The sequence below is a fragment of the Heloderma suspectum genome, chromosome 7, assembly GCF_057233095.1.
Source record: "Heloderma suspectum isolate Gila_16-S chromosome 7, 16-S_ref, whole genome shotgun sequence".
Taxonomy (NCBI): Eukaryota; Metazoa; Chordata; class Lepidosauria; order Squamata; family Helodermatidae; genus Heloderma; species Heloderma suspectum.
In genome coordinates, this window is record NC_139464.1 from 62,892,941 (window position 1) to 62,918,281 (window position 25,341).

Below are 25,341 nucleotides of genomic sequence, written 5' to 3' on the forward strand. Positions count from 1 at the left end.
GACAGCTGCTCATAAGAATGAAAGAGCCTCCTGGGGTGACCAAAGGCCCATCTAGTCTGTTCCCACAGTGGCCAACCAGACGCCGATGGGGAGATGACAAGTGGGACATGAACACGATAGCACCCTCCCACTTGTGTTCCTAGCAACTGGTATTGAGAGGCCTACTTCTTTTGATGCTGGAAGAAATATATAGCCATCATGACTAATAGCTTTATCCTCCATAGTTTAACAATGTACTGTATTTCCTGAATCTCCCATCATTCACCTTCATGGTATGATCCCAGTTCCACTAATATGAGAGAGGGAGAAAAACTTCTCTGTATCTACTTTCTCTATACCAGGCTTCCTGAACTTGGTGCCTGCCAGATGAGTTGGACTACAACTCCCAGCAGCCCTCAACCAGCCATAGGGGATTTGCTCCAGCCCATTGATAATTTTTCTTGCCCTTCTCTGCACCTTCTAAAACCAAGCAGAGCCTTGACTTTAGAAGAACGTTTTATATCTGTGAAAGTCTTATGACTGTGTGTGCTCTGTTAAAGGCATACATGAGTAACAAAGTAGGGATGTATGACAAATTTGTTTCAGTTCATTTTTTATCAGGATTTACCCATCACACCTTCCGGATCAAACGTACACTCAGACACAATTTGCAGCTGACGTCCTTACATTTGAAAAACGTGCATGAAAAAATGCATACTTTTGAAAAATGTGCACAAATATACTTTAATGAATAGGAGAAGAATGCATACATTTCAAAGATGTGCACAACTGATGCATACATTTGGAAAAATACATACGAAGATACGCACAGATTTTCATGTAAAAAACAAACAAACAAAGCTTGCAATCTGATATGGACTCGAGTTATTGTATGTTGTACATCGCCCAGAGTGGCTGGGTGACCAGCCAGTTGGGCGATTAATAAATTTAATAATAAATAAATAAATAAAAATTCGGAGAACTTTGGTAAGCTCGAGTTTTGCTGATATGCACGTCTCTACAACAGAGGGGGGAAAATGAAGAAAAACTATTTCCTTACCACCATTAGTAGAATTTGGTCATATAAATGGGGACTGTAGAGTACAGGGTTTGGATAAACTATTGCTAACCAGGTTACAGATGGTAACCTGGTAGAAATTCACAAAGAGAAAAGGAAGAAGACAAACTCAAATATCAGTAAAAACTCATTCACCCCAAAGGAGTGGGTGGTCAGTGGTTTTAGTACTACAACAAAGAAACAGGCAACAGTGTGCTAGTTTGATTTTCAGAGACTGGCTTGGTTCTGACAGCCAGATTACACTAGGTGCCAGGATGACACAAATCATGTATTGAATTCTAATTTCTAAGTCGCCCTCAGCAACTTTTCTAGATAGCGGCACTTGTTATCCTACTTTTACATTCTATTAATTTTCTTCTTTTTAAATCAAATGTTGGGTGCTGATGTGCAACTGAGAATAATAATGATAGTCTGAATGTATTATTTGGTTTGAGTAGTAATATTGAAGCCTAGTCAGTCCTTCAGCAGGGATTTTATAATTGGTGCACAGGAGTTTGTAAAGGCATCTTATGCACGATCTTAGAACATAGCGAGTTCAATATCTCATTAGTGACAAAGGTAGATAAGTTAGATCTACATGATGCCATTGTTGATGCTATGCAACAGGGGTAGGGAAACTTTTTGGGGTGTTGGCACATTTGTCAATTTCAGAAAATGTCATGGGCATGACCACAAAATGGCTGCCAGAGGAGCCATAGCAAAGAACAAGTAACCTGCCCAAAAGACTGAATACAAGGCAGGAGTGGGAACTCCAACACACTAAACAACTCCTTTGGACCCACACTTTTCAGCACCAAAAGAAAACTATTTCACAGAAATCCTAGTTGCCGGTAAGTTTATTGAAAGAAAAGTGTGGGGGTGGGTGGTAGGAAACCTTGGAGAGCACACTTGGGGTGCATTGATGCCCACAGGCACAATGCCAACCCTGCTATGTGACAAAATAGAGCAGAAGGCCCTTTTTACAGGCTTACAATCTAATGAGACAAGAAGAAAAGGGAAAAGCAGTAAGACAGAAAAAGGAGATATTCAGATACCCCAAAGCCCCAGTTCCTTAACAGAGCAATCCTATGCATGTTTACTCAAGGGTAGGTAAGTCCCACTGTGTTCAATGGAAGTTACTCCCAGGTAAATGTTACGGATTGTTAAGGATTGCAGCCTCAACAAATTTGGTGTCAAACTTCCCTGACTTTAAAAGTAATCAAGATACCTGACCCCTTAAGCTTTGTCTGTCTCTCTCCTTCTTAGTCCCTCTCTCCATTTTATTTGTGCCCATTCTCTTTCTTTCCTGTAATTGGCATATTTAACTTAATACTGGCAGATGCATGTGATATGCTGGGTAGCGCAACTGATATGACAATTGACTATGCTGGGGTAGTTGGGTGAAAATAGAGCAGAAAGGGAAAGGAAATGAATATGTAAAAACTGTGAAAAGTCTACATCTTCAATGGGCCTATATATTGTAATAGAAACATAAAAGGAGAGGCTTTTGCATAGTGTAATGCTTGCATCTGCAAGGAGGTCAAATCAGTCAATCCTAAAGGAAATCAACCCTGAGTGCTCATTGGAAGGACAGATACTGAAGCTGAAGCTGAAATATTTTGGCCACCTAATGCGAAGAGAAAACTCACTGGAGAAGACCCTGATGCTGGGAAAGACTGAAGGCAAAAGGAGAAGAAGACGGCAGAGGATGAGATGGCTAGATAGCATCACTGATACAATGAATATGAACTTGAGCACACTCTGGGAGAGAGCGGAGGACAGGAAGGCCTGGCGTGCTATGGTCCATGGGGTCACGAAGAGTCGGACACAACTTAATGACTGGACAATGCTTGCATAGCTTAATGTTTACAGGCGATATATGGGTGGAACCTGAAGGGAACATAGCCATCAAATTAGAAACGCAGATGGCTGGCAAGAAGGACCTTGGGGGTAGCTCCAAGCATATGCTGCCATTGTTTTGGGAGGACAATGCTGCTTTGAAGGCTATCATGGTCTGTGGGCTTGCCTGGCCCATCATGTTCAGCTTATATATTTGTAAACAGAATATTACAAAAATGCAAACGTCCCCAGTATTTTCTCCTGAGAAAGAAAAGGAGCCATGAAAACCCTACAACTTCCATCTGCTTGGAAAAGTGGGAAGAGTGAAAAATAGGTATTGCCTGGTGGTAGTGCTTCCTTCTTTTAATTTTTGCACAAATGGATAGCAATTCCCTTCCAGAAAATGTACTCTGTGTTTAGACTGTGGCTGTCATCACCAACATACACTGAAGTGACATTTCATTATGTATAATACTTTTTAAAAACCCATTTTACTCTGATCTCTCTACTTCCCTCTACCACTCTTTCCCTCTTCTTCCAGCCCTCTCCCCTCCTATACCATCCTCAACCTTTTCCTCCTTCCCCTCCCATCTCACCTGATTAAGTTATCCACATCTAACTGCACCGCATGCCCCCTTGATCCTATACTTCCTATATATGTCCCATCCTATATATGTCCCAACTTCTGGTTGCCACATCCCCCTGACATGATCCCTTCTCTCTGTAATCAACCTTTTCTCTGGCACTTTCTCTGCTACATACAAAAACACACCACCATTTCTCCCTTTCTCACTTGACCTATCCTGCCCCTCCGATTACCGTCTGATTTCTCTTCTGTGTTTTGCTGCCAAAATCCACCCTGGAGCATGCTGCTTAATCCTGTTGACTTCACTTTCTTTCCTGATTCTCTTGATCCCCTACAATCTGGACTCAAATGAAGCAGCCACCACCAAAATCACTGACAGAACCCTCACTGCCAAATGCAAAGGTCTCCACATTGTCCTCATCCTCCTTGACCCCTTTGCTGCCTTTGATACAGTTGATAATGCTCTCCTGCTTGCCTGTGACTGTCCTCATCTGATATTAGAGATGGATGACTCAGACAACTTCCAGCCTATGTCAGTTTTGCATGTGTTCGATCATAAATCTGTTCCATCCTGTTTACCACTTATACATCTATGAATCCCAGAATGTATCCCCTCCATTTGATCACACATCTCCATGTGTCTATCTAATGTTTCTTTGGGATGTTTTTCAACACTGTCTCAAACTTAGTTGGTCCAGGACCAAACTCCCAACCTTTCCTCTCTTTGTATTCTCTCCAAGTCTATTTACAAAGACACCAACCATTCTGTTGATCAGGCATGAAGACTTTACTTTGTCTTTGACTCCCATCTCTTCCTATACTTTCCATATTCATCCTATGGCTGCCATGCTGATTCTCCTTGTACAACATTCCAAAAACATGGGACTTCCTCTGTGTTCTCTTTGTGCAAACTCTAATTCAGTCTCTCTGGTCATCTCCCACTACTGCAAATCTCCACTTGGCCTTCCATTGTCACACATCAGCCCTTTCACCTCTATCCAGAACTCTGCCATTAGAATCATCAAGCTCTCTCACTACTCAGAACATGTGATGCTCCTCATTAAATCCTTACATTGGCTTCCTTTTCACTCCTAGATCCAGCAAAAGCTCCTGTCCTGTCCTGTTTACTGTATCTTTCTGGTTTAATGTCCTGTTACATCCCTGCCTGTGATCTTCAATCCTCCAGACCCACTACCGTTAGCCCTTTCTCTCTTGATGATCCTTATGCCTGGAACTGCCTCCCAGAACATAGTGCCTTCCCTCTCTTTGTTGAAATCCCCAAAGCCCACCAACCCCATAAAGTTTTTGGTTTAAAAGCACACACTATTGCAACTATTATTCATTTTATTTGTTTAGAGCACTTATAGCCTGCCCTTTAATGAAAAAGGCTCCCAGAGTGGCTTACAACTAAGGGCCAAAATAGACATTATTTTAAATCTGTATTTAGCACCTATGTCTCTCCTCCCACCCAATTTTTATTCTTGAGTAGGTGCAGGGGGACCAATCCAGATCTTAAAAGCCCCCATAACCTCCATGCTATAGTCCAATCTGGATCAGGCCACCTGCACCTACTCTAGAGTAAAAATGAGAAAAGAAGATCTAGCTGCCAGATACAGGTTTAAACTTTAAAGTACTGTCTATTTTGGCCCTAAGCTTAATGTCAGAGTTCAGGATTTGGAAAAAGTTTAAAATTCTGAAAGCGTGGAAACAGTGGATATGGTGATTCCCCCCGTCCCCCGCTCTCCCTCTCATGATATTAGAACTTGGTGTCACTCAAATGAAGCTGAAATTCACATCCAGAAAATGTGGAAAAGGCTACTAGGTATTTTTTCAAAAGACTGGACAAATTCATGGAGGATACATCTAACAAAGGCTATTAGCTATTACAGTTATAAGAAAGCTTCATGGGCAGAGGCAGCATACCTCAGAATACAATATTAAAGGGCAAACCATAGGGGAATCTATCTCCTTCACATTCTGTTTATGAGATTCCAAAGGCATCTGGTTGTCCACCATTGGAAACAGAATACTGGACTAAATTTACTTTGGTTTGATCTGGAAAAGCCATTCTTATGAAGTTAAATGCATTTTCATTTGTTACTACAATAACCTTCCTAGATAAATCATGACTGAAGACTTGTCTTTCATTCTGGAATGTGCATTCTCAATAAAGCCAATGTTGAATGCTCAACATCAAGTATTTCCTTATACTACACAGCCTGTCTAAGACCATCACAGCAATTTACTATGAGAATCCAATTACTACTTTTTTCGTTATTGTGCTTTGTGAAAGACATTTATTTCCTTTTAATAAATACATTCTGTCTATCATAGCTACAGTACAAAGTGCTTTAAATGTCAGTTCAGCAAGCAGTTAAACTAAAGCGAAAATACAACAAGATCTGAAAAGAGGCTAAATGGTTACTATGGTAATCTCTGACATGGTCTAAATTGGCATTTAAAAATTGGCAGGAGGAATGTGAAGAAAATTACTAAGCTTTCTCTTTCTCAGACTGCTCCTCCCAGCTCTTTGTATTTAACCTTTTCAGAAATTCATTTTTGTATTGCTTTTTGTCATGATCCAGAGGGAAATTCTCTTGCACAAGCCCCAATGAAATAAACTTCTTGTTGGATTATTCACTTTGCATCTTAAATTTCCACAACAGATACAGAGCTTGTGCTATTTTTAATTTTTGTATAGCACCTAGCAATCTTATGATGATGATGATGATAATAATAATAATTTAAAAATGTAAGAGCAATACACTTCAAAGTTATTTGTAATGGACTACTTTTACTGCTACAATTTCCTACTGAAAAAAACCCTATATACTAATCACAAACTCATCCTTAGGTAGACAAAACAGTACCATTCACACATAAAAGAGAGGTCTCAGCAAGTTTTGGAATCCCAAAGTTTGAAGAAATACTAGTGAGCAAAGTCAGTGGCCACAGAACACCAAGAGTCTGTTGGGGGAAAATACAATAATACTGTAAGAACGAGCTTCTTTCTATCAATTACCAAACCCCCAAAACTATGATATTTGGTAAATCCAAGCAAACTCTTAATTGGTTACTCAGTGGGAATAAATTGGAGCAACTGTTCTCTTTTAAGTATCTTGGTGTGGTGCATGGTCTTCGCAGGTTCAGTCAAGCACCTTACTAGCTGGTAGAACATTAAGTGGATTATTATGGCTTCATCATAGAATAGTAGGGTTGGAAGGGGCCTATAAGACCCCTTCCAACCCTACTATTTGATCGTACAAAAGGGAGCAATCTGGTTCAACCCACCCTAGAATTGTATAAGACTAGGGTTCTACCAGAATTACGATATGGAGCTCCACTATGGGCTATGGCCAATTTAGATTCATTAGAAAGAGCTCAAAATAAATTTCTGTGTAGACGTCTGGCAGTTCCCATTTCTACAAAAGTAGAATTGGTTCATGCAGAACTGTGCGGAATGACTATCAAAGATAGTGTTTTTTGGTTAAAAATAATATTTAAGCGGCTATCAGAATTTATTCTGATGGTATTGGAAGAGATGGGCTCAGACTCTTGGAAGCAAAAAATACAACTTGCTGTCATGAGTTTGGGATTCTCTACCTCCTTTCTCTTAATCCAAGGATATGATAGAGCTGAAGTAATACTGCTCCAAAGGCTTAAGGACACTGAGATGCAATCTCAGGTGGCTGGGATTCAGGCTTGTCAAACTAACAACTTTTATGCCTCCTTTACTCCTCCATACCTATTGTTCCCAAAATACTTGGTAGCTCTGCCAAATGTTAAAATGAGGGAAGCCTTTATTTGGGCAAGATTAAATGTTCTTCCTTTGGCAGATTGGGGGGATCGGCATAAAGGGCTTCCTAAGAAGGACAGAGTCTGTGGTTGCAATTCTGTATCACTTCTGTATATTATTCATGTACTTCTAGAATGCTCTATCTATAATGATCTTAGAGCCAAATATATTCATCCATTGCTAAAATCATTGAAGGGAAGGTCATCTCTTGTAAAGGTTTGCTTTCTATTGTCTAATGCTGACAAATATGTATCCTTCAGAACATCTACATTTCTTGTCAATATTTTACAGATGTGTGTTACAAAACTTAATGGCTGTCAGGAAAATCACTCTATTTTTGAGGGTCTATTAGTAAAGTTTTAAATCGTATAATTATCCTCCCCCCCCAACTGTGTATAATGGCAGATTGCTAAGATACAATAAACTCTTTTGATATTTGGTTTCTTTCATCTTTTTTCTTACCAGAAGAAATCTGATAAGGAAAAAAAGACAGAATAGATGCATGATGCCTTTTGATTCTTAGCACTAGGAGCCCTCCAACTGGAAGCACCTCCAAGTGACAAAATATCACACTGTGAATGAGATTTTCCAACAACAGAATTCCCGTTACATGAAAATAACAAAGTCCATACATAATAGATGGTGGGGAGTTTAGACTGAATGTTCACTCTCACCCCACCCCATCAAACCCTGGGTTTGCTCCAGAGCCTTGTGTGGTGCAGAGTGGTAGGCGGCAGTGTTGCAACCGAAACTCTCCCCATGACCTGAGTTCGATCCCAGCGGAAGCTGGGTCTCGGGTAGCCGGCTCAGGTCAACTCAGCCCTCCATCCTTCCGAGGTCAGTAAAATGAGTACTCAGCTTGCTGGGGGAAAGGTAGTCACGACTGGGGAAGGCAATGGCAAAACATCCCGCTATAGTCTGCCATGAAAACGCCAGCGAAAGTGGCGTCCCTCTAGGGGTTAGTAATGACCCGGTGCTTGCACAGGAGGAACCTTTCCTTTTTTCCTTGTTCCAGAACATGAGGAATGAACTGCAAAGCCCCAAAACTAAAGTTCCATAAAATGGTAGTGTGTGGCTTTAGTACAGGTGTGTTGATTGTCTTTCAGTCCAAGGTCTGAATTCATAACTGCCTCATAGCTTTCTCATTCACTCCCACGGTTTAAACTACTGTCCACTAGGCAACTGTTGGCTTTCTCCTGCTCCATTTCCATCAATTCTTTGCCGAGAGATTCTCCCCAAAGCTATGTGACAATTACATACAATTACATATACCATTAACAAGGCTAAATGGCCTAAAGTAAAATGGAGTCATGATCTGAAGCTCATGTGTAGTGACCTGATCAATATCCACCAGTCTTTCCACAGACTAGAACAATTCCTGAAAATTCTCAATGAGCATAGCAAATACTTACACAGAACTTCTTACCTTTAACATGTTTTACCAAGATTAAGTTATTAATCATTCTTTTTATAGGGAAATGGGGAAAACCATGAAGCTGGTTTTTCGTTTTTAAAATTGTTTGAATCATTATGAGATACAGAAGGAAGCCTCTCATGTCTCATTAAATACCCCATCTGTTTTTATTCCTGACCCTTTTAGGAAGAGGGCTGTGAAACGGACAGGATTTTAGTTAGTGACAAAGAAAACCACAGCTTGTCAGATGTTCTTTCTCCACTGAAGTTGCATTGCTCATTAAAAATATGCTTTATTATGTACAACAACTGGATTCTGTGTAAAGATCAGTGAGAGAAGGACTAACAGAGGAGGTGCACTAAGGTCAGTTTAGGTTATTATTTGAATAGTCCTGACAACTGTCACTAATGGAGGATGAAATGCTTCTTCTCTCTGGGTCACAACCGAGCTATTTCAACTATTCATTTCACATCATTAATTGCCAGTTTTAGTATAATCCCTCTTATAACTGGGGAAAAAGTGAAAATTCTTCATAACAATGTGTATTATAACTGAACAGTCTGTCTGTAAATTTGGCTGTCTGTGACAAATGTAACATTCTTCAATTAATAAAAAAGTGAAGTCTGTTATGAAATGTCTTAGCAGTAATTGAACATAATTACATTTGTTATACAATTTTGGATGGGATCCAGTTGCTTAGGGTTTTAAGTCGATTTTAATTATGCTTTTGCTGTAATTAGTGGGCCAGGTTGTGGTACCATGCTGATGAGAACTAACAAGACAAACACGTGCCCATCGATGCACATCTGGCCTCAGCAATTGCTGCTTGAGGTTTTTCTGTGTTTTATTTGGTAGCTCTGTGACATTTTATTCTGTAAACATAACAAGCCTGGCTTGTTGTCTACCTGCGCAAGCCATGAACCAAAGGCAATTTAGCACAGAACTGAATAATCACAGTAGAACTCCTCAACCTCAAATACAGATGAAATACGCCATAGACCAGGGGTCCATAATGCGGTGCCCACAAAGTTCTCCACTCCGTGCCACTTTCAATTAAAAGAACACCTTGGAAAATGTTAGGGCAGTCTTCTTTCACGCCCTTTCTAGTCTCACTATTTCTTCCCCCCTCCCTTTAGCTGTTTCCCCCCTGCTTAGCCTCTAGCCTTGGTCTTTCTCTAACCCTTTGCCTTCCTGTTTCCCCCTCCCTCCCAGCTTCTAACTTCGCTGTTTCTCTCCCCACCTTTTTACCTTGCTGTTTCTCCTCCCCTCACTGCCTCTAGCCTTACTCTGTCTCCCCTCTACCTTTTTGCCTTGCTATTTCCCTCCCTCCCAGCCTCTAGTCTCACTATTTCTCTCCCCCATCTCTTTAGTTCACTTTTGCCTATGTCAGCCATCATGAGACTAGCCACATCCTCTGTGGGAGCCATTTTGTGGTGGTGCCAACAGCAGTTTCTCTAATTCCCAAATGTGCCCAAGGATCCAGAGAGGTTGGGGACCCCTGCCATGGACTCCTCGAGGGATATCCATTACAACTAGAGCTGTGTGCAAATGGCCTCTTGAAATTCTTCTTCCTATTTGCGGGCAGAGTAATTGGGGAGACAATTTCACCAATTTTTTTCCAGGGGGAGCAGAAACTCTCCAACAATTTTTGACAAGCAAGACTCACCATTGAAACCTGGATTTTCTATTTTTCCCCTAAGGTTTTTTGGGGGGTAGGGGTGGGGGGAGGTTGCATGGCCAAGTGGCAACAGCATCAACTGTGTTGGCAGCCTAGTGCCCATTTTGCATCCTCCACAATATCCCATACCTGGTATCATTCCAGGGCATTGTGGAGGGTGGGCATAAGGGAATGCAGCCACCACAAAAAATAATGCTGAAGAAAATTTGGAGAAAATTCTGCAAAGTGGCCTTTTTCAGGGGTGGGGGTAAGAAAACTCAGAACTTTTCTGAGAAAAATGTCTTCTGGATTTTTTTTGCTCAACTCTAGTTGTCATTCTTCAGGGTTCAGCACCTTCCTCAGGGTCTTCCAAATGTTAAATTTTTGAGGGATGATTGTGGATTCATCATGTCTCAAATGGAGGTGGTGATAATACTGCTCCTTCCCTGGAAACCCTGTACTGGGTGTGAGGGGGGCAGTTTTGCCTCGAGCGCCAGGAAAGAGGTGGTGCTAGTGCTGTGCCAAAATCTGAAGTCCAATTGCCTGAAAGTTTTCTTCCCCCATGAAAGTGGCTTCCATTTTCCTGTCCCATTCTCAGGGCATTTTATAATTTCCTTTTAATTATTTTGTTGGAAATTTTGACCTTACCTTATCACTGTGAGGTGGCCGAGGGTACTGTGTGTGTGCTTTCCTGTCCATTACACAGCTCTCCATTGTTCTTCAGCCTCCCAGGCTGCCTGCACTTCTGATTTGAAAAAACCCTATGGGAGGATTTACTTCATTATGTCTTCCCCAGACAGGAAATACTGGTAGCCAAGGAGGCTATGGATTGCCAGAGAGATGATTGTACAGTGAAAGGCAGGACACTTGTGTGCACTCCTCAGCCTCCTCATAAGAAAGCACAAGAACCTTGAACCAAACCCATGATAATTTCTCTGAAATTTCTCCTCCTTTGAATTTCTTTTTGAAAGCAATTTCTTTTCCATCAAATTGAATCAAAATAGTCAAATATATGTGCACAGCACTAATTACAATGGCCTTCCCCAACCTGATGCTCTCCAGATGTGTTGAATGAAGGCTCTAGATGTGTTGGACCTAGGGATGTACGGATTTTGCAAAATTCATTCTGTCTGTGTTTCACGGATTGTCAGGTGCCTTTCATTCTGCAGTCTGCCCATCAATAGAATTGGGTTGTTTTTTTTTAGTTCCTGAATTTGCGCAAATGTACAATTTTCCCTCAAATACACAAAATCCCCACAAATGTGCATTTTCACACTTTCGCCTATGGAGAAATGCGCCTTTTTTGCCAGTTTTTTTAAAGCATATTTTTTATGATGAAATTTGTGCAAAGTCAGGAAAGTTAGAAAACTGGTCCAAAAGTCAGCAGAATCTGTCCAACAGGGGAAAAGCCAGTCTGCGGCAGAATCCGATGGCTGGATTCATCAAAATCCGAACTCATTTGGTTCTGTTGCAGATTTTTCTGACATCCCTAGTTGGATCCATAACTCCCAGCCAGAAGGTGTAGTTCAACACATCTTGAGGGGACCAGGTTGGGGAAGGCTGTTTTACCATAAACTACTCTTAGGTAGGATTCTACACATATCAACCAAAAGTTGCCCCACATATTAACCTGACAGATTAATCCATATCACTGCAGTGTGCCCTAAGAAAGTCAGCATTTCCAGTGCTGTCTTAGACTGTCCACTGTCCCTCAGCCTAACTGATGCTTCATTGGTTCCAGTGGAGGCTGGTAGGTCCAATTTCAGTGGGTGGTGATTCCATTCCGGGTTTCTGTCAGGACTAGCCTGAAGGAGCTCTCCAAGGAGCTGAACCCATTTTGGGAGGAGAGTTCAGAACATTGGATAGATCCTTTAGAGTTCTGGCTGGTTCTGACTGAAATCCAGAATGGAATCACAGCCCTACCAAAATCAGAGCCACCAGCCTCTACTAATTGGTTCCTTGGTCTGTCTTCTGTTTTGAATGGGAAGACATAGGGCTTGGTACAAGGATGTCATACCCCCGTGGACTAATACTCCTCTGAGGAGGAGCTAGAGCTCCCAGAGATAGCCAACACCAAAGAGACCCTGGGAAGGCTGGGCCCTCAGATGAGATTATCATGGTTCTGTCCCCACAGGAGAAGGACACTTCTGCCTCTGAGGCAGAGGTGGGTGACCACCTAGCCCCAGAGAGCATTGTTGCCTCAAGAGGCAGGCCAGTAGGGTTCCTTTGAGAAGGAATGCTCAAATAGAAAGAAGGACTCCCCAAGAGGAAAAGGCTCCTTGTGATCAAGGCCTGTAATGAACTGCAGCTGAGCCCTGGGTGGGGCTCAGGAAGTGCTGGCAATATAAGACTGTAGTATCAGTCTAGCTATTGCTGGAAACAAAGTCTTCTACCAGTGCCTTATACCTCTGACTGTATTGCTATTGAACTTTTGTGCTACTGACCTTGGAATCCTGCTTGGGTCTTGGACTGCGTCTTGTATCTGATTGCTGATCTGTGTTTGGACCTTGGTTGCTCTTCAGTCCTCTCTTTTGGAACTGTCCTTCTTGCCTGGTAAAACTGTGCCTTTGACAATTGCCTGTTTATTGACTTGCTTTTGGATTGCCCCTTAGTTATCTTAATTCTGAGCCTGATCCACCCATAGCAGGACAAATGACTAGTTTCATAATTGAAATATAGCTCAAACAACTGATTCAAGCACTGGGAGAAATACTTGCCAATTTCAACCATATGCTTGAAGCAAAAAAGTGGATAAATAGAAATATTGGCTAGTTCCAAAAACAGTGAGTGTGTGTGTGTGTGTGTGTGTGTGTATGTATGTGTATATATATATATATATATATATATATATATATGAATGTCATGTTTCTTTCTTAATGGCAGAGCCTGTTCAGGCACAGTGCTTACAGGATTCCAAGCAAGCACTAAGCTGGGACAATGGCAGACTAGGAGGGGCAATTCCTGAATAAGAGGAGTTGGTGGAACTTCTCTCTTGGGGTGGAAAGCAGTGGAGGCTGGTGGCTCTGATGTCAGTGGATCCACAGCCCTACTCTGGGTTTCAGTCAGAACTCAGAAGGAGCTATCCAAGGTGCTGAACCATATCCCCAAAATGGGTTCAGCACCTTGAATAGCCCCTTTAGAGTTCTGACTGAAACCTAGGGTGGATTCACAGCTCCACTGATATCAGAGCCACCAGCCTCCCCTGATGGAAAGGCCTGGGGCAGGGAAAGAGCAATATAAGGGGGCAATACCAATAGTCAGCGGTCTTCCCCCCACATAGCCTGGGTCAGAGGTGGCCAACATCTGCCTTGGGTGGTGAGAAACACTCCTTTTCCCAGTGTGTACTTTGCTGATACCTATGGGAGGGCCAACTAGCAGTTCATAAGTCAAATCCAACCTTTTAAAAATTGGCCTAATAGCCATTAACAAACCTGAATTAATAATAAAGTCTGTGCCCATAAATGATGACTTGACTAGCAGTCTGGTGTGGTTCTGCTTAAGCCTGATGGGAAGGACCCAAAAGTTGGTTACTGGTGAATTTTCATCATCCACTTCTGGGCGTATTGGCCCCAGAAGCGTAACCAATCCACCTGTAGTGTTAGAGGGGCCTAGAGGTCCACAATGCTTGCTAAGTTCATTATTGGTGCAATTCTCTTGCTAGTAGGCCCCTGAGCATGTGAAGATGAGTCAAAGGGCTGATAGCATGGCCTATACATTCTATACTAATGAGTGAATCAAGCACTCTGCCTGGGAAGCGAAGTTTGTTTGTCTTAAAGCTGCAGGTGGCTGTGCTGAGATCCAAGTGCTATAATTCCCAGTTAGTCTATGCTGGGAATGAATGCTAGGGGGAGCTTGCTGCTGTTTTGCTGCCTCATTGCTAACATGTATGGTATAAAACCCATTGTACCCCATGGCTCTGGGTTCAGAGAAGCTCTTGGATCAGAGAAGCTGTCTGATCCAACCATTGGGTACACCTGTGTGCTGTAAGTTACTCAATAAAGTACTCCTTGTAAGTAAATCTGGGTCTGATTTATCACTATTCTTGGCACCTCTAAATTAAGAGGTCAAAGCCCAAGGCTGGGGCAATACACTGGGTCCTTTCAAAACATCTTACGGTCACTGAGTTGCCTATCTCTGCTGCAGGGGCTTAGCTCTTATTCACCTAAAATAGAATGTGCGGGAATATATAGGCAGTCTCTGAATTATGGGAAATGAACTATGCAGACTGGAAATAATGTATAGTAGTGACCGCACAAGTTTTATATCCACCATGAAGATCATCACAGAATGCATAAGATAAGGTTTGCAAAACCACAACACTGAATCACATGCCCCATATACTGCCACATCATTTCAAATTTACAAACAGAACCTCCAAGCCAAAACTATGATGCTTCTGTTATTTTTAAAGAAAGTGTCCAGTAAGAAGTTAAAAATGCAAAATCATTCTAAGATTGTGCAGTTTCAAGAAAAATAAACCCCATCTAACTTTCTAGTTAATCTAAACAATGGCAATTTCCCGCATTTACTGGCTTCTCACTTGAACATAACCAGAAATATGCTAAATAAATAACTTGAAGACTGGCTTCATTTATCATGGCAATAGATGTCCTGCATGAATACAATAATCCAACAGACACATCATTTTCTGACACATTTCTAAACATAATAGAAGTCAAGCTATACTTCTACGCTGACTGCACTATTCCCATGACAGGATTATTATTATTTGTAGGGGAAACCCTCCCCTTTTTATTGCTGGAATGAAGCTATGACTCATAAGTCTACAGTGTATGTGACTTAAACTTTAATGCACAGGTGTTCATTGGTATGGCAGGCAGATATACCAAAGTACATGACTAGGAGCAGAACAAAACAACCAAGCGTCCTGTGCCTTATGACATCAAATGAACATGGCAGTTAATAAAAAAGATGAACAAATATACTGTGGCATTAGCTTTCTGAGCTACTATTGTAGTGTAGTAGCTAGAGGCTGAGCTATGTCAAGAAGTCATTTGTTCAAATCTTGCCTCTGTGTGATGCAATTCAAGGATAGTAATACCGACCTGCCTTACATTAAGGATTACTTTGAACACACAGAAATGCTATATAAACAGTACATATTATTACTTCTGATGAAGAAGACTGAAGCCTATTTCATAACATAGTCATTTTTTAAAAAAATCTTCATATGGTGCAATGTTTATTTGACACAATAAGGTACTGATGTGATCCTAGTCATTTATACTCATCTGTGCCCCAGGTCTCCTGGTTAGTGTTGCCCTTACGAACTAACAAGGCAACCTTTCTAGTATAATAAATACGCTATCAATGCAGGGAAAAACCACCTAGAGCAGGGGTAAGCAACCTGATATTTGCCAGACGATCTGGACTGCAACTCCCATAAGTGCCAGCCAGCACGGCCATTGGGCAGGAATCATGGGAGCTGCAGTCCAAAACAGCTGGAGGGCACCAGATTGTCTACCCTTGTTCCAGAACATTGTAGAATCTGCTAATCAAATCTGAGTAAGTTGCAACAAGTGGACATACACAACAACAGAAAAGAAGTGGGGAAAGATAATATTGTTGTAAGTGTGTGTGTGTGTGTGTGGTCAGTCTAAATGACCTTTCAAGAACCCCGTTTGAATCGGTGGTTGTGAAAAGAGATACAAGAATGGGCTAAACCAGTTGGGTAAGTTTAGCCTGGCAGATTCTGTACTGCTTTGGGGATTACCTGAGCGGTGGTTGTCCTCAGAGATGGCCATAGATAGACTGTTCTGGAAGGGGGGTTACCTTTCTCTCCCCCTCCTTAAGGAATGTGCTAATTCAGAGGTCTGTGAGAACAATAGATGCAAGCTAAGTCTGTCGTTTGGGCAGTCTGTGCTGCAACTGAGACTAAAAGGAGGCAGAGAGCACTTTGTTCTCTACAGGAAATCCTATGGCACTATGGGTTCCCTTCAAAATCTGATGGGAAGCTGGAATCTGTTGACATGCTAATGCTGTGGACCCTCATTTGATGCTCAGCCTGTATTTATGTCACAGAAACATCATAAGTCTCCAGTGACCCCTTTAAAGGAAACTGAACCCGGGGGAAACACTGGAGCTCCTGAAACTTCTCACCACTTGGAAGTGGGGTGCACGTATGTAACAATATTATTTCATTTTGTTGTTGTTGTTGATTCCTTGGGAACAGAAAGCTGCAGAAAACAACCAACCAAAATACACTTCCCCCCCCATGCATGCTAGCCTTTCTCTATTATTTTGTCACCTCTGTAGTGCAATTTTAATGCAATGAATAGGCAAGACTTATTTGGAGGTAAAATAAGTAAAACCAGGAGACCTAATAGATCTAGCTGCTTAAAAAAACAAAAAACTCTTCCAGTAGAATATTTTGAAAATGTTTATGAGATAGTCTATTCCCTGAGATTAACATGAGACACGACACATTTTTGACCCAACCCACAAGGAGATTGTTTTAATGCTGAATAAATGCCGCCAGCAGATGTATTTTCTTACCTCTTCTTTTTCAGCACTTTGCAAATCCCGCCACTCCTCAGTCACATGACCGAAATCCACAGTGTTCATGGCTACCTTGTACTCTCCAATTATATCATGTTTGGAGAAGCGATCGAAGTCATATACCGCCATCACTAAGGTTTTTCCTCCCAGTTCCGAATAGGGCACCTATATAAAGAGAGAGAGAGAGAGATGGCAAGTTATGAAACTTAAACAGTAAGTACAGTTTCCTTGTTTTATCAGCTGTCATTCCAGCTAAAATTGAACCTGAAAAAAAATATGAGGCACATTTTCTTGGAGAGCCATCTGATTTACTGCTTTGTAAGGGCAGAATATAGCATTCTACAGAACATTGTGGAAGCTCACTCATCACTGCACAGCTTTTGCCCTGAGTTCTTAAAGTTAGACTCCACCATGAAACTAAAGACCAGTTATTTGCCCCACAGATACATGAGCTTTCAATACTGCAGGATGTTTCCCTCTATAAATCATGCTGTCACTTAAAAAAAGAAAAGAAAAAAAGGTAGCCTACAGACTGATAGAAAAGCATAGAACTAGCTTTCTGTTTCTGACACAGAGTAATTAGATACTAGTTTTCTTACAGCACAATCTTCTGCATGTCTACTCAAAAGTAAGTCCAGTGGAGTTCAATGGAGCTTACTCCCATTGAAGTGGGTATAGTATTGTGGGTATATTATTGAGAGCTTCGGCTATTGGGTGGTATAGAAATGAAATAAATAAATAAAAACATTGAAGCCTAAAAGTGGCTTTATTCTGTTAATTTTTTCTTCAGAATTCTAGTTTTTATCACATGGATGCTGAAGCACGATATATTGCTATAAATTTTGGCAGCAGAAGGCCAGGTTCTGGCTAATTTCTGGCTAATCTCTCAGCTGTTCTGATGTGTTAAGCACAGATGCTTTGGGTTAGGAAGGTGGCCATTAATCATATTTTTAATACTCAGGGGAATTGATGCAGTTGATTCATCACTTCTGTAACTGGCTGCAAAAACCTGCTCAAAAACTGTTTGGATGTGGGTTGGAGTCATGGCTTTTAATAAATGTTCTATTATTTCCCCCAAATATGAACAGTTCCCCATGCTTCTGTTAATTTCTCTCAACATAACGCAGGTTCCTAAAAGGGCTGAATAAAAATGAAGTGAAACAACTGAACTTTTCAGTCTGCCTTGCTCTGGTTCTTTGAAAACATTTAGGGCAGAATCCAATGGGGGTTTATGCCTCCGCCAGTGCTCTCATGCCCTGCCAATTCCCATCTGCAAGCGGCTCCCACCGCTTGCGGAACTAAGATTTATTGCTTCCAGGGCAACTGGGAACAAGTGAAAATGCTTGTTTCTGGAAAGGAGCAGGTCGGTAAAGTTCAGATAAGGGAGCTCTACCGACATGTCCCAATGAAAAATAACCATTTCTGCTTCTTTCAGGGCTTCCTTTGGGAAGTGCTACATCTCTGTTGTGCAAGCGGTGGGTCCTGCTTGTGCAATGCAATCGGCGAGACCCACTGCTTGTGCAACAGAATCTGCAGGATGCACGAGAATCACTGGGGCTGTAAGCACCCCATTGGATTCTGCCCTTAGCTTTCATTGCTTTTCAAAAGGGCTGCTGGAATATGTGTTGAATAGCTTTCTTCTCATAGAGTTTGTTATTTAAAAGGTATGAAGAGATCTTCAGGTTAAAAGCCATGATCATATTCCATTAAGGTTAATAGGAAACATGACTGCACCTTAGCACGCATATTTATTGACATTATAGAATTGCAGCAGCAGAATGCTTCTTCAGTTATTTTTACTGTTTATTTTATTATATTTATATCCCACCTTTTTCCCTCTTGCAAGGAACCCAAGGTGGCTTATGTGGTCCTCTTCCTCTCCATTTTATCCTCACAACAACTCTGTGAGGTAGGTTAGGCTGAGAGTTAGTGACTGGCCCAAAGTTTCCCAGTGAGCTTCATGGCCAAATGAGGACTAGAACCCAGATCTCCTGAGTCCCAGTCCAACACTGTAACCACTACACCATACTGGCTCTCAGTTATGTCATGTTCCCTGCTTTAGCTATCTGCTGATGCATGACTGTAAAGATGTGGAAATGGTTTCTCATTTCACTGATCATTATCAAGAATATTATTTTTTTAGCATCTGAAAACAATATTAATACAATATCCCTGAAGGCAGGTTTGTACTAACTAATCCTTCCCTTTTATATGCCAAGGTGCCATATAGTGTGTATATATGATGCTAACTTTGGAGATCTGATAACACATATCACTTTACATTTTTCACTGCCAGCTACTTCAGTGCATTTGTTCACAATAGTCAGACTAAAGCAGGTTTAAGGGAGGTTGGCAACAGTAGGGTCAACTGACAGGCCTACAAAATTATCATGCTAGGCATACATTCTGACTGCAGCATAGGAATATGTGTTTTTAGCTGTAACATCATCTGCTCTTCTATCGAGTGACTCAGCTGGATGCTTATAAAGTCCATATGTGAGTTTGACACAAAGCACATAATTAACATAGGCACAGACATCTTGCAGCTGAGTTTTCACTTTGACAACCTATGGCAGCAGCTCAGAAATCACAGAGGCTTCAGACATAAAAATCTTCAGCCTCCTGTGGCATCGCAGAACTATTTGAAGGTTCTCTCCTGGGTGAACACTTTGTTCCAAATAGCACTTTACTTTCAGATGCTAATGGTTCAAAAAGATTCACATTCTCATGGCATTCCAATCAAGATATAAGCCCAGGGGTGGAATTTCTTTTTAATATTTCAACTTTTAATATGTATGATCACAAATTTGCTAATTAAAAGCAATTCAATCTCCTGAGAAACTGATATCTCATGGACCCTTTAAAAAATCCTTTAAGGAGACAAGAGCAAAATGAATTATTTCTGTCAAACTGCTCAAAAGAAATATCTGTGGTCAAATGGACCACATGATTACTGCAGTCACAATTAATGTACAGAAGACTAAAGAAGCTGGACACTGAACACAGTGAAAATTCTCATAATTGTTTGCCTGAAGATGACTACAGGGTACATTTCATGGTGTGCCTCCCCTGAATTCATTTGCCATGACATGTTAAGTGACAAATATTAATAGATTCTTCTACATAATAAAATATGGATGATAAAGATGTGTGGGCATGATCTAAAGCTCTACAGACAGAGTTCCAATAAACACAGGGGTTGTTTAGTATAAATGGGAATGGTCCATGTGTGTTGTGCATTCCCTGCCTGAAAGAAAAGAAAGGGCTTCCCTGTTGTTCACTGGAGTTTCCATATCTGCGTGCACAGACACACAATGATATAATCCATCAAGGCCCATATCTGCACAGACTCTATTAATTTCAATGGGGTTACTGTAAAAACACAGCATTACTTGGTGGACCCTGGTCATTATGTGACAATAAGTGGGTGCCTTGATTATTATTCAGCATATCTATCAATCTTAAACACTGGAGACACACTAGCTGTGTCTTCTTTCTTGCACAATACACCTGATTCTTAACATTCATTGTTCTGCTTCATTTTAAATAAGGAAAACTCAGTCCAGAGCTCTTACTCCTCCCCCCTCTGCGAAAATAAAATATTATTTTTATGAACATCTTCAAGAGAAAACAGCTTATGTCTGCAGTAGTGGTGGGGGTCTCTAGGGATATCTTTCTTGTTGAATGATTACATAGCCTGAATCTCTTATTGTCTCTGCTTTCAAACTGGAGCTGTCATTATAAGACTAAGTATACAGAGGGAAAGGCCTGTAGCGATTGAAGCGCTGTGAACATTTCAGACTAAAACCCTTCAAAGTATTTCAGCTGTACTGCTGTTATATTGCTCAAAATTGGGCTCTGAGTTTGGGAGACATTAACTGCATTTCTTAAATTTTGAAACAGCAGAGCATCCTAATACATGTCTTAATTTCCTCTCCCCACACCCACTCAAGTGTTGTTTTAGGACTGTCTGCTAAAGGACCAGGGGAAAGGGAGCACTGATCTTCTTCCCTCATCTCACCCCAAAGAAATGGAATGCATTCCAGATTCTTCTTACTTCCTAAATTTTCCATTTTAAAAATAAAAATCTGCAATCTTAACACAGTGGGGCCTATTTCTGAAGAAATGCACATATGATTAGGGTGACTGCTCAAGCATCACCAAAAACATGAGGACAAAAAGAGGACACATATTTGCATAAAATGTGCATATGATAATTTATACATACAGATGCACATTTGGGAAAAAATACTATAACTTAAAAAGAATACATCTCACCATAGTGGAGAAGGCTGTGGCCAGATAACCTGCGTGCCTTGCTCAGTCTGCTATCCATGTACTAACTGTTGGTGGGCAACTTCAAGGTCTCAGATCTTCCTTCTTGTGTTCTTTATCTTTAAACTGGACTTGGATTGGACAGTCTTTCTTAAAGAGAGGACACTTTCGAACAGAGGACTGTCCTCTGTAAAGAAGAAGAAATGGCCACCCTCTATAGGTTTGCACTATATACTGCTGGAAATGTTATGCTTCTAAGTATTCATGTTGCTCAACTTCTTTCCCCACTTATATCAATGTCCTAGCTACAGATTTACCCAGTAAATGCCCAGTTCAAAGCTGGGCAGGCACAGAAGATTTCCCATTATCTTCTGTGAAAATGAGTGTAGGGTCTAAGAGACTATGTTACTAGCCAAGTAAGTCCCTGGTTTGAATTTCGCTTCAGCCATGAACTCACTAGATGGCCTTAGGCAACAGGGGGAGCAATCTTATGGCTGCTAGACAGATGCTAGGCAGCCATAGGATATCTGATTTTCTGGGAACTGACCTCCCCCACTTCCGCGCTGCCTCAGAGGCAGTGCAGAATAATCCCAAGCTCCACACTCACAAGAGGAGCATGGAGTGGCCGAAAAGGGGCTTTCCTGGAGGGCATTCCAGGGGAGGGAGGGTGGAAATGCCTGTACGACACATCCAGTGTGTCATACAGCAGCCTCCTCCACCGTTCAGCCCTCCCGCGGCTAGACAGCTGCAATCAGCTGTCTAGCCAAAAATGCAGGGCAGGAGAAGTGTAGTGGGAATGATCTCCTCCATGCTTCTCCTGCCCTGCACTGGATAGGCGGTCACCTCCGAGTTCGGAGGCGGCTGCCTATCTGAATAGGATTGTGCCCTTACTGCAAGATGGGGGATAATAACACTGACTTACCTTACAGGGTTGTTGTAAGGATTACCACTAGATAGTGCACGTGAAGTGCTTTGAATACATAAAAGCATTACTATTCAATGTTATGTTTTGCATTATTTTATATCGGAGGGAAAAGAAAAAGGCAGGCTAAATTTTGGTTGAGGTCTCCTGGGAGTGAATAATAAAAGGCCTCCTAATGCCTTTAACAAGTGGACATGCATTTCACTTGTATATAGAAGTCCATAACAGAACCCAGACCTATTCAAGATAGATCTAAAAACAGGCCAGGGAAGGAGTCCAAATACTTGTCCATGCTGTAGCATCACAGTGCATTGTGTCATTTCATATAAGGGCTTCCAACCAGATTCAAGGCCAGATTCATAAAAGATGCAAAGCAGCAGAGCTCTGTGACTACAATTGAATTATTCTACTGGTAATAATCCTTCGTCCTTAACGACATTTTTCATTACAGGGCAATCTCTGAAATGTCTCCAAATGAAAAATCCATTATGCTGCAGGTCACCAATTAACTAGGACATATGCAATTCTGTGACTGAGCATGAGATTAACCTTTAGTGTATATAGCAAACAAAGAAAACAGTGTCATACAATTATCAAAAGAATACCTTGAAAGTAAATTGCTCATTGAAGACAGGGTTAAGGGTCTTCCTGTGAACTTTTGTTTCATATTTCTTCTTCTTATCGGGGAGAAGGAAAACTTTCACATAGGGATCAGATGTACCACCCATATCTAAAGCAGGAAGCTCAGCAGCCTGGATAATCCCTACCAAAAGCTGAAAGAGGAGAGAGGGAAAGAATCAGCAGAGCAGAATGTTAAACAGGCATGTAGGAGAGCTTGGAAGTGCTGTGTTTCCTGAAATCTCTATGTATAAATACACGTACACAAAAACATAGCTGCATACACATGCACACGCACGCACACACAGTTGCAGTTCTACTTATAAAACCTTGGAAATATCCTAGGAACCGAAGAACTGAAAAATGATGCATGGCTCTAAAAACAAAACACTGTCCAATTTTGCAGATGCAGATTTCAAGAAGCTATTTTTAAGCAGACAAGAAGAACGAAAATGCTGCTGATTACAGCTATATATGGATTTTGATATTTTCTTTAATGATGCCACAGTCAAATAGCTTCTTAACAGATTCTTTTTCATTGTTTTTAAAGGGTTCTACAATTTAAAACATATTTCTAAATAATCATGGATTACTGAAATATGTATTTATGCAGTCACTTGTACAGAGAGATTCTTTTGCAATTCATTAACAATGTATCTTAGAGTTACACTGTCCTCCATAATCACAAAAACAGAGCTAGATAAATAGTTAAATCAACAAAGAGAAAGAAATATTTTCATAGAAAAATCCTTCCCACAGTTTTCTTCCACCTATATGTAAATCTAAATCAGGGGTGGGGCACCTGTGGCCTGCCAGGCACTGCTGCTCCCATGGTCCCTGATCATTGGCCATGCTAGCTGGAGCTGAATTGAATTGGAGTCCAACAACATCTGGAAGACCATAGCTCCACCTCTCCTGATATAAAGGGACTAATGGGAAACTCACAAGGACTTCTTAGATTAGCATTTTAATCATGGCATTGGCTTTCCCCCACCTGCCTCTACTTCACTGCCACAAAAAGACAAACTTCCACAGACTATACAGAAAGAAATGCAAGTTTGCCACCATTCTTCTATGAAAACATTACTCATGTCTGTTGATTTCGCCGCCTGTATGTTGAACAGGGAGCCACAGACAATATCAGTTCTCGGACAAGTTTATCACTGTGATACATATTTTCATACATTGTTGTTTTTTCTTTCATGCTTTACATTTTTAGATGAACTTTACAAAAACACACACAACACCCTTCTTTAGGAGTGCACCTAAAAACAAACCCTAAATCTGTGTTTTATAACAGCATCTAGTAGGGATGTATGGACTTTTAAAAATCTGGTCTGTCTCTGTTTCATGGATTGCCAGACATCTTTCAGTCCATCATCTGCTCATTGATGGAACTGGAATTTTTAAAATCAGAATTTCATTCTACGTGTGTTAATTCACATCAGCACATTTGCACAAGTGTGCATTAGTGCTAATGTGCATCTGTGCTAATGCAAATGAGTGCAACTCTTCCCCAAAAGTGAAAAACCAGACCACAAGTCTGTGGAACCTGTGTGACTCAGAAAAAGCTGGTCTGCTACAGAATCCGCGGATCAGATTCATAGAAATTCAAACTCATTTGAATCCATTGTGGATTTTTCAACATCTCTAGTGTCCAGACCAAAATCAGGGCTCGCCTATCCTGGACACTGAACATAACCACATAATCTGAAAAACAAAGAACTCAATATAGCAATGTATGTGTTTTTAAAGAGTGGCATAAGTAAAATTGATTGATTCTACTTTAAAAAGAAAAGAAAACATAAGCAAATGTACGTATAGGATACTTAATTATCACTGTTTCCTCACATATCTGTGCAGCCAATGAATTCACATGGTTTTCAGCCTGCAGTCCCAAAGCATAGTTCAGCCTTTCCAAAGTACTGGCTCACCCCTTAACCACCGTTATATCCCTTTTCATATGCAGGTGCCTTGGTCCGTTTTGCTCAGTATTGTCTACTGTAACTGGAGAAGTGGCAGAACCTCTCCAGAAATCTCAGGCGGAGTGGTCGAGGGAGCTATAGAAAATATGTTCTGCAACATACAGGCACCAGCAGAGCTTGTGCTGAGGCTGGCAACCACCTAGGTGCCACAGGATCAATTTGTCCACCTGTGACTTTTAGCTAACAGAATGGGAATGTACTTCAATTTCCTTTCAAAATCATTATCTCTAGAATGGAGTCACTGTGCTCTAGGAGATTATTTTGGTCATCTTGTTCAAATTTCCAACTTCATAATATAACGTGGTAATTGGGATTCTTGGTTATGGCTATAGGTGTTCTTTCTTTTTCAACACACCATTCTAAGTGAGTTCTAAAAACTCAACAGGGAAATACAGGGCCAATTCTCATGATCACTGTGGGTTAAACAAGCTGAAACATTTGTTTAATCAACTGCCCAGGCACAAATAACCGATGATATGTTGTTGGGTTATTTACGTGTTGTTTCCCCATCCAACACGCCTGGGTTCGGATGACATGACAAGCAGCGCCCAGGCAGATGATTAGGCTAATGGCGCCTGACATGCACTATGGCTTAAACAAGCCACCATGGCTTGTTTAACCCACGGTGATCATGCGAACTGGGTCATAATATCTGAACTATGGCAGCACAAGAAAATATAAATCTAAAATAAAT

The 25,341-nt window shown here is 41.1% G+C and overlaps 1 protein-coding gene across 2 annotated transcripts in view; it reads right to left on the reverse strand.

Annotated features, from left to right (window-relative positions):
• Positions 1-25,341, reverse strand: part of SYT1 (synaptotagmin 1) — a 536,537-nt gene that overhangs the window by 109,733 nt on the left and 401,463 nt on the right. For both annotated transcript variants that reach the window (XM_084811795.1, XM_084811796.1), the window contains 2 exons: positions 22,650-22,817; positions 16,845-17,012 (listed from right to left, as the gene is read on the reverse strand). In XM_084811795.1, the coding sequence (XP_084667921.1) occupies positions 16,845-17,012; positions 22,650-22,817 (336 nt within the window). The remainder of the gene's footprint in view (positions 1-16,844; positions 17,013-22,649; positions 22,818-25,341) is intronic.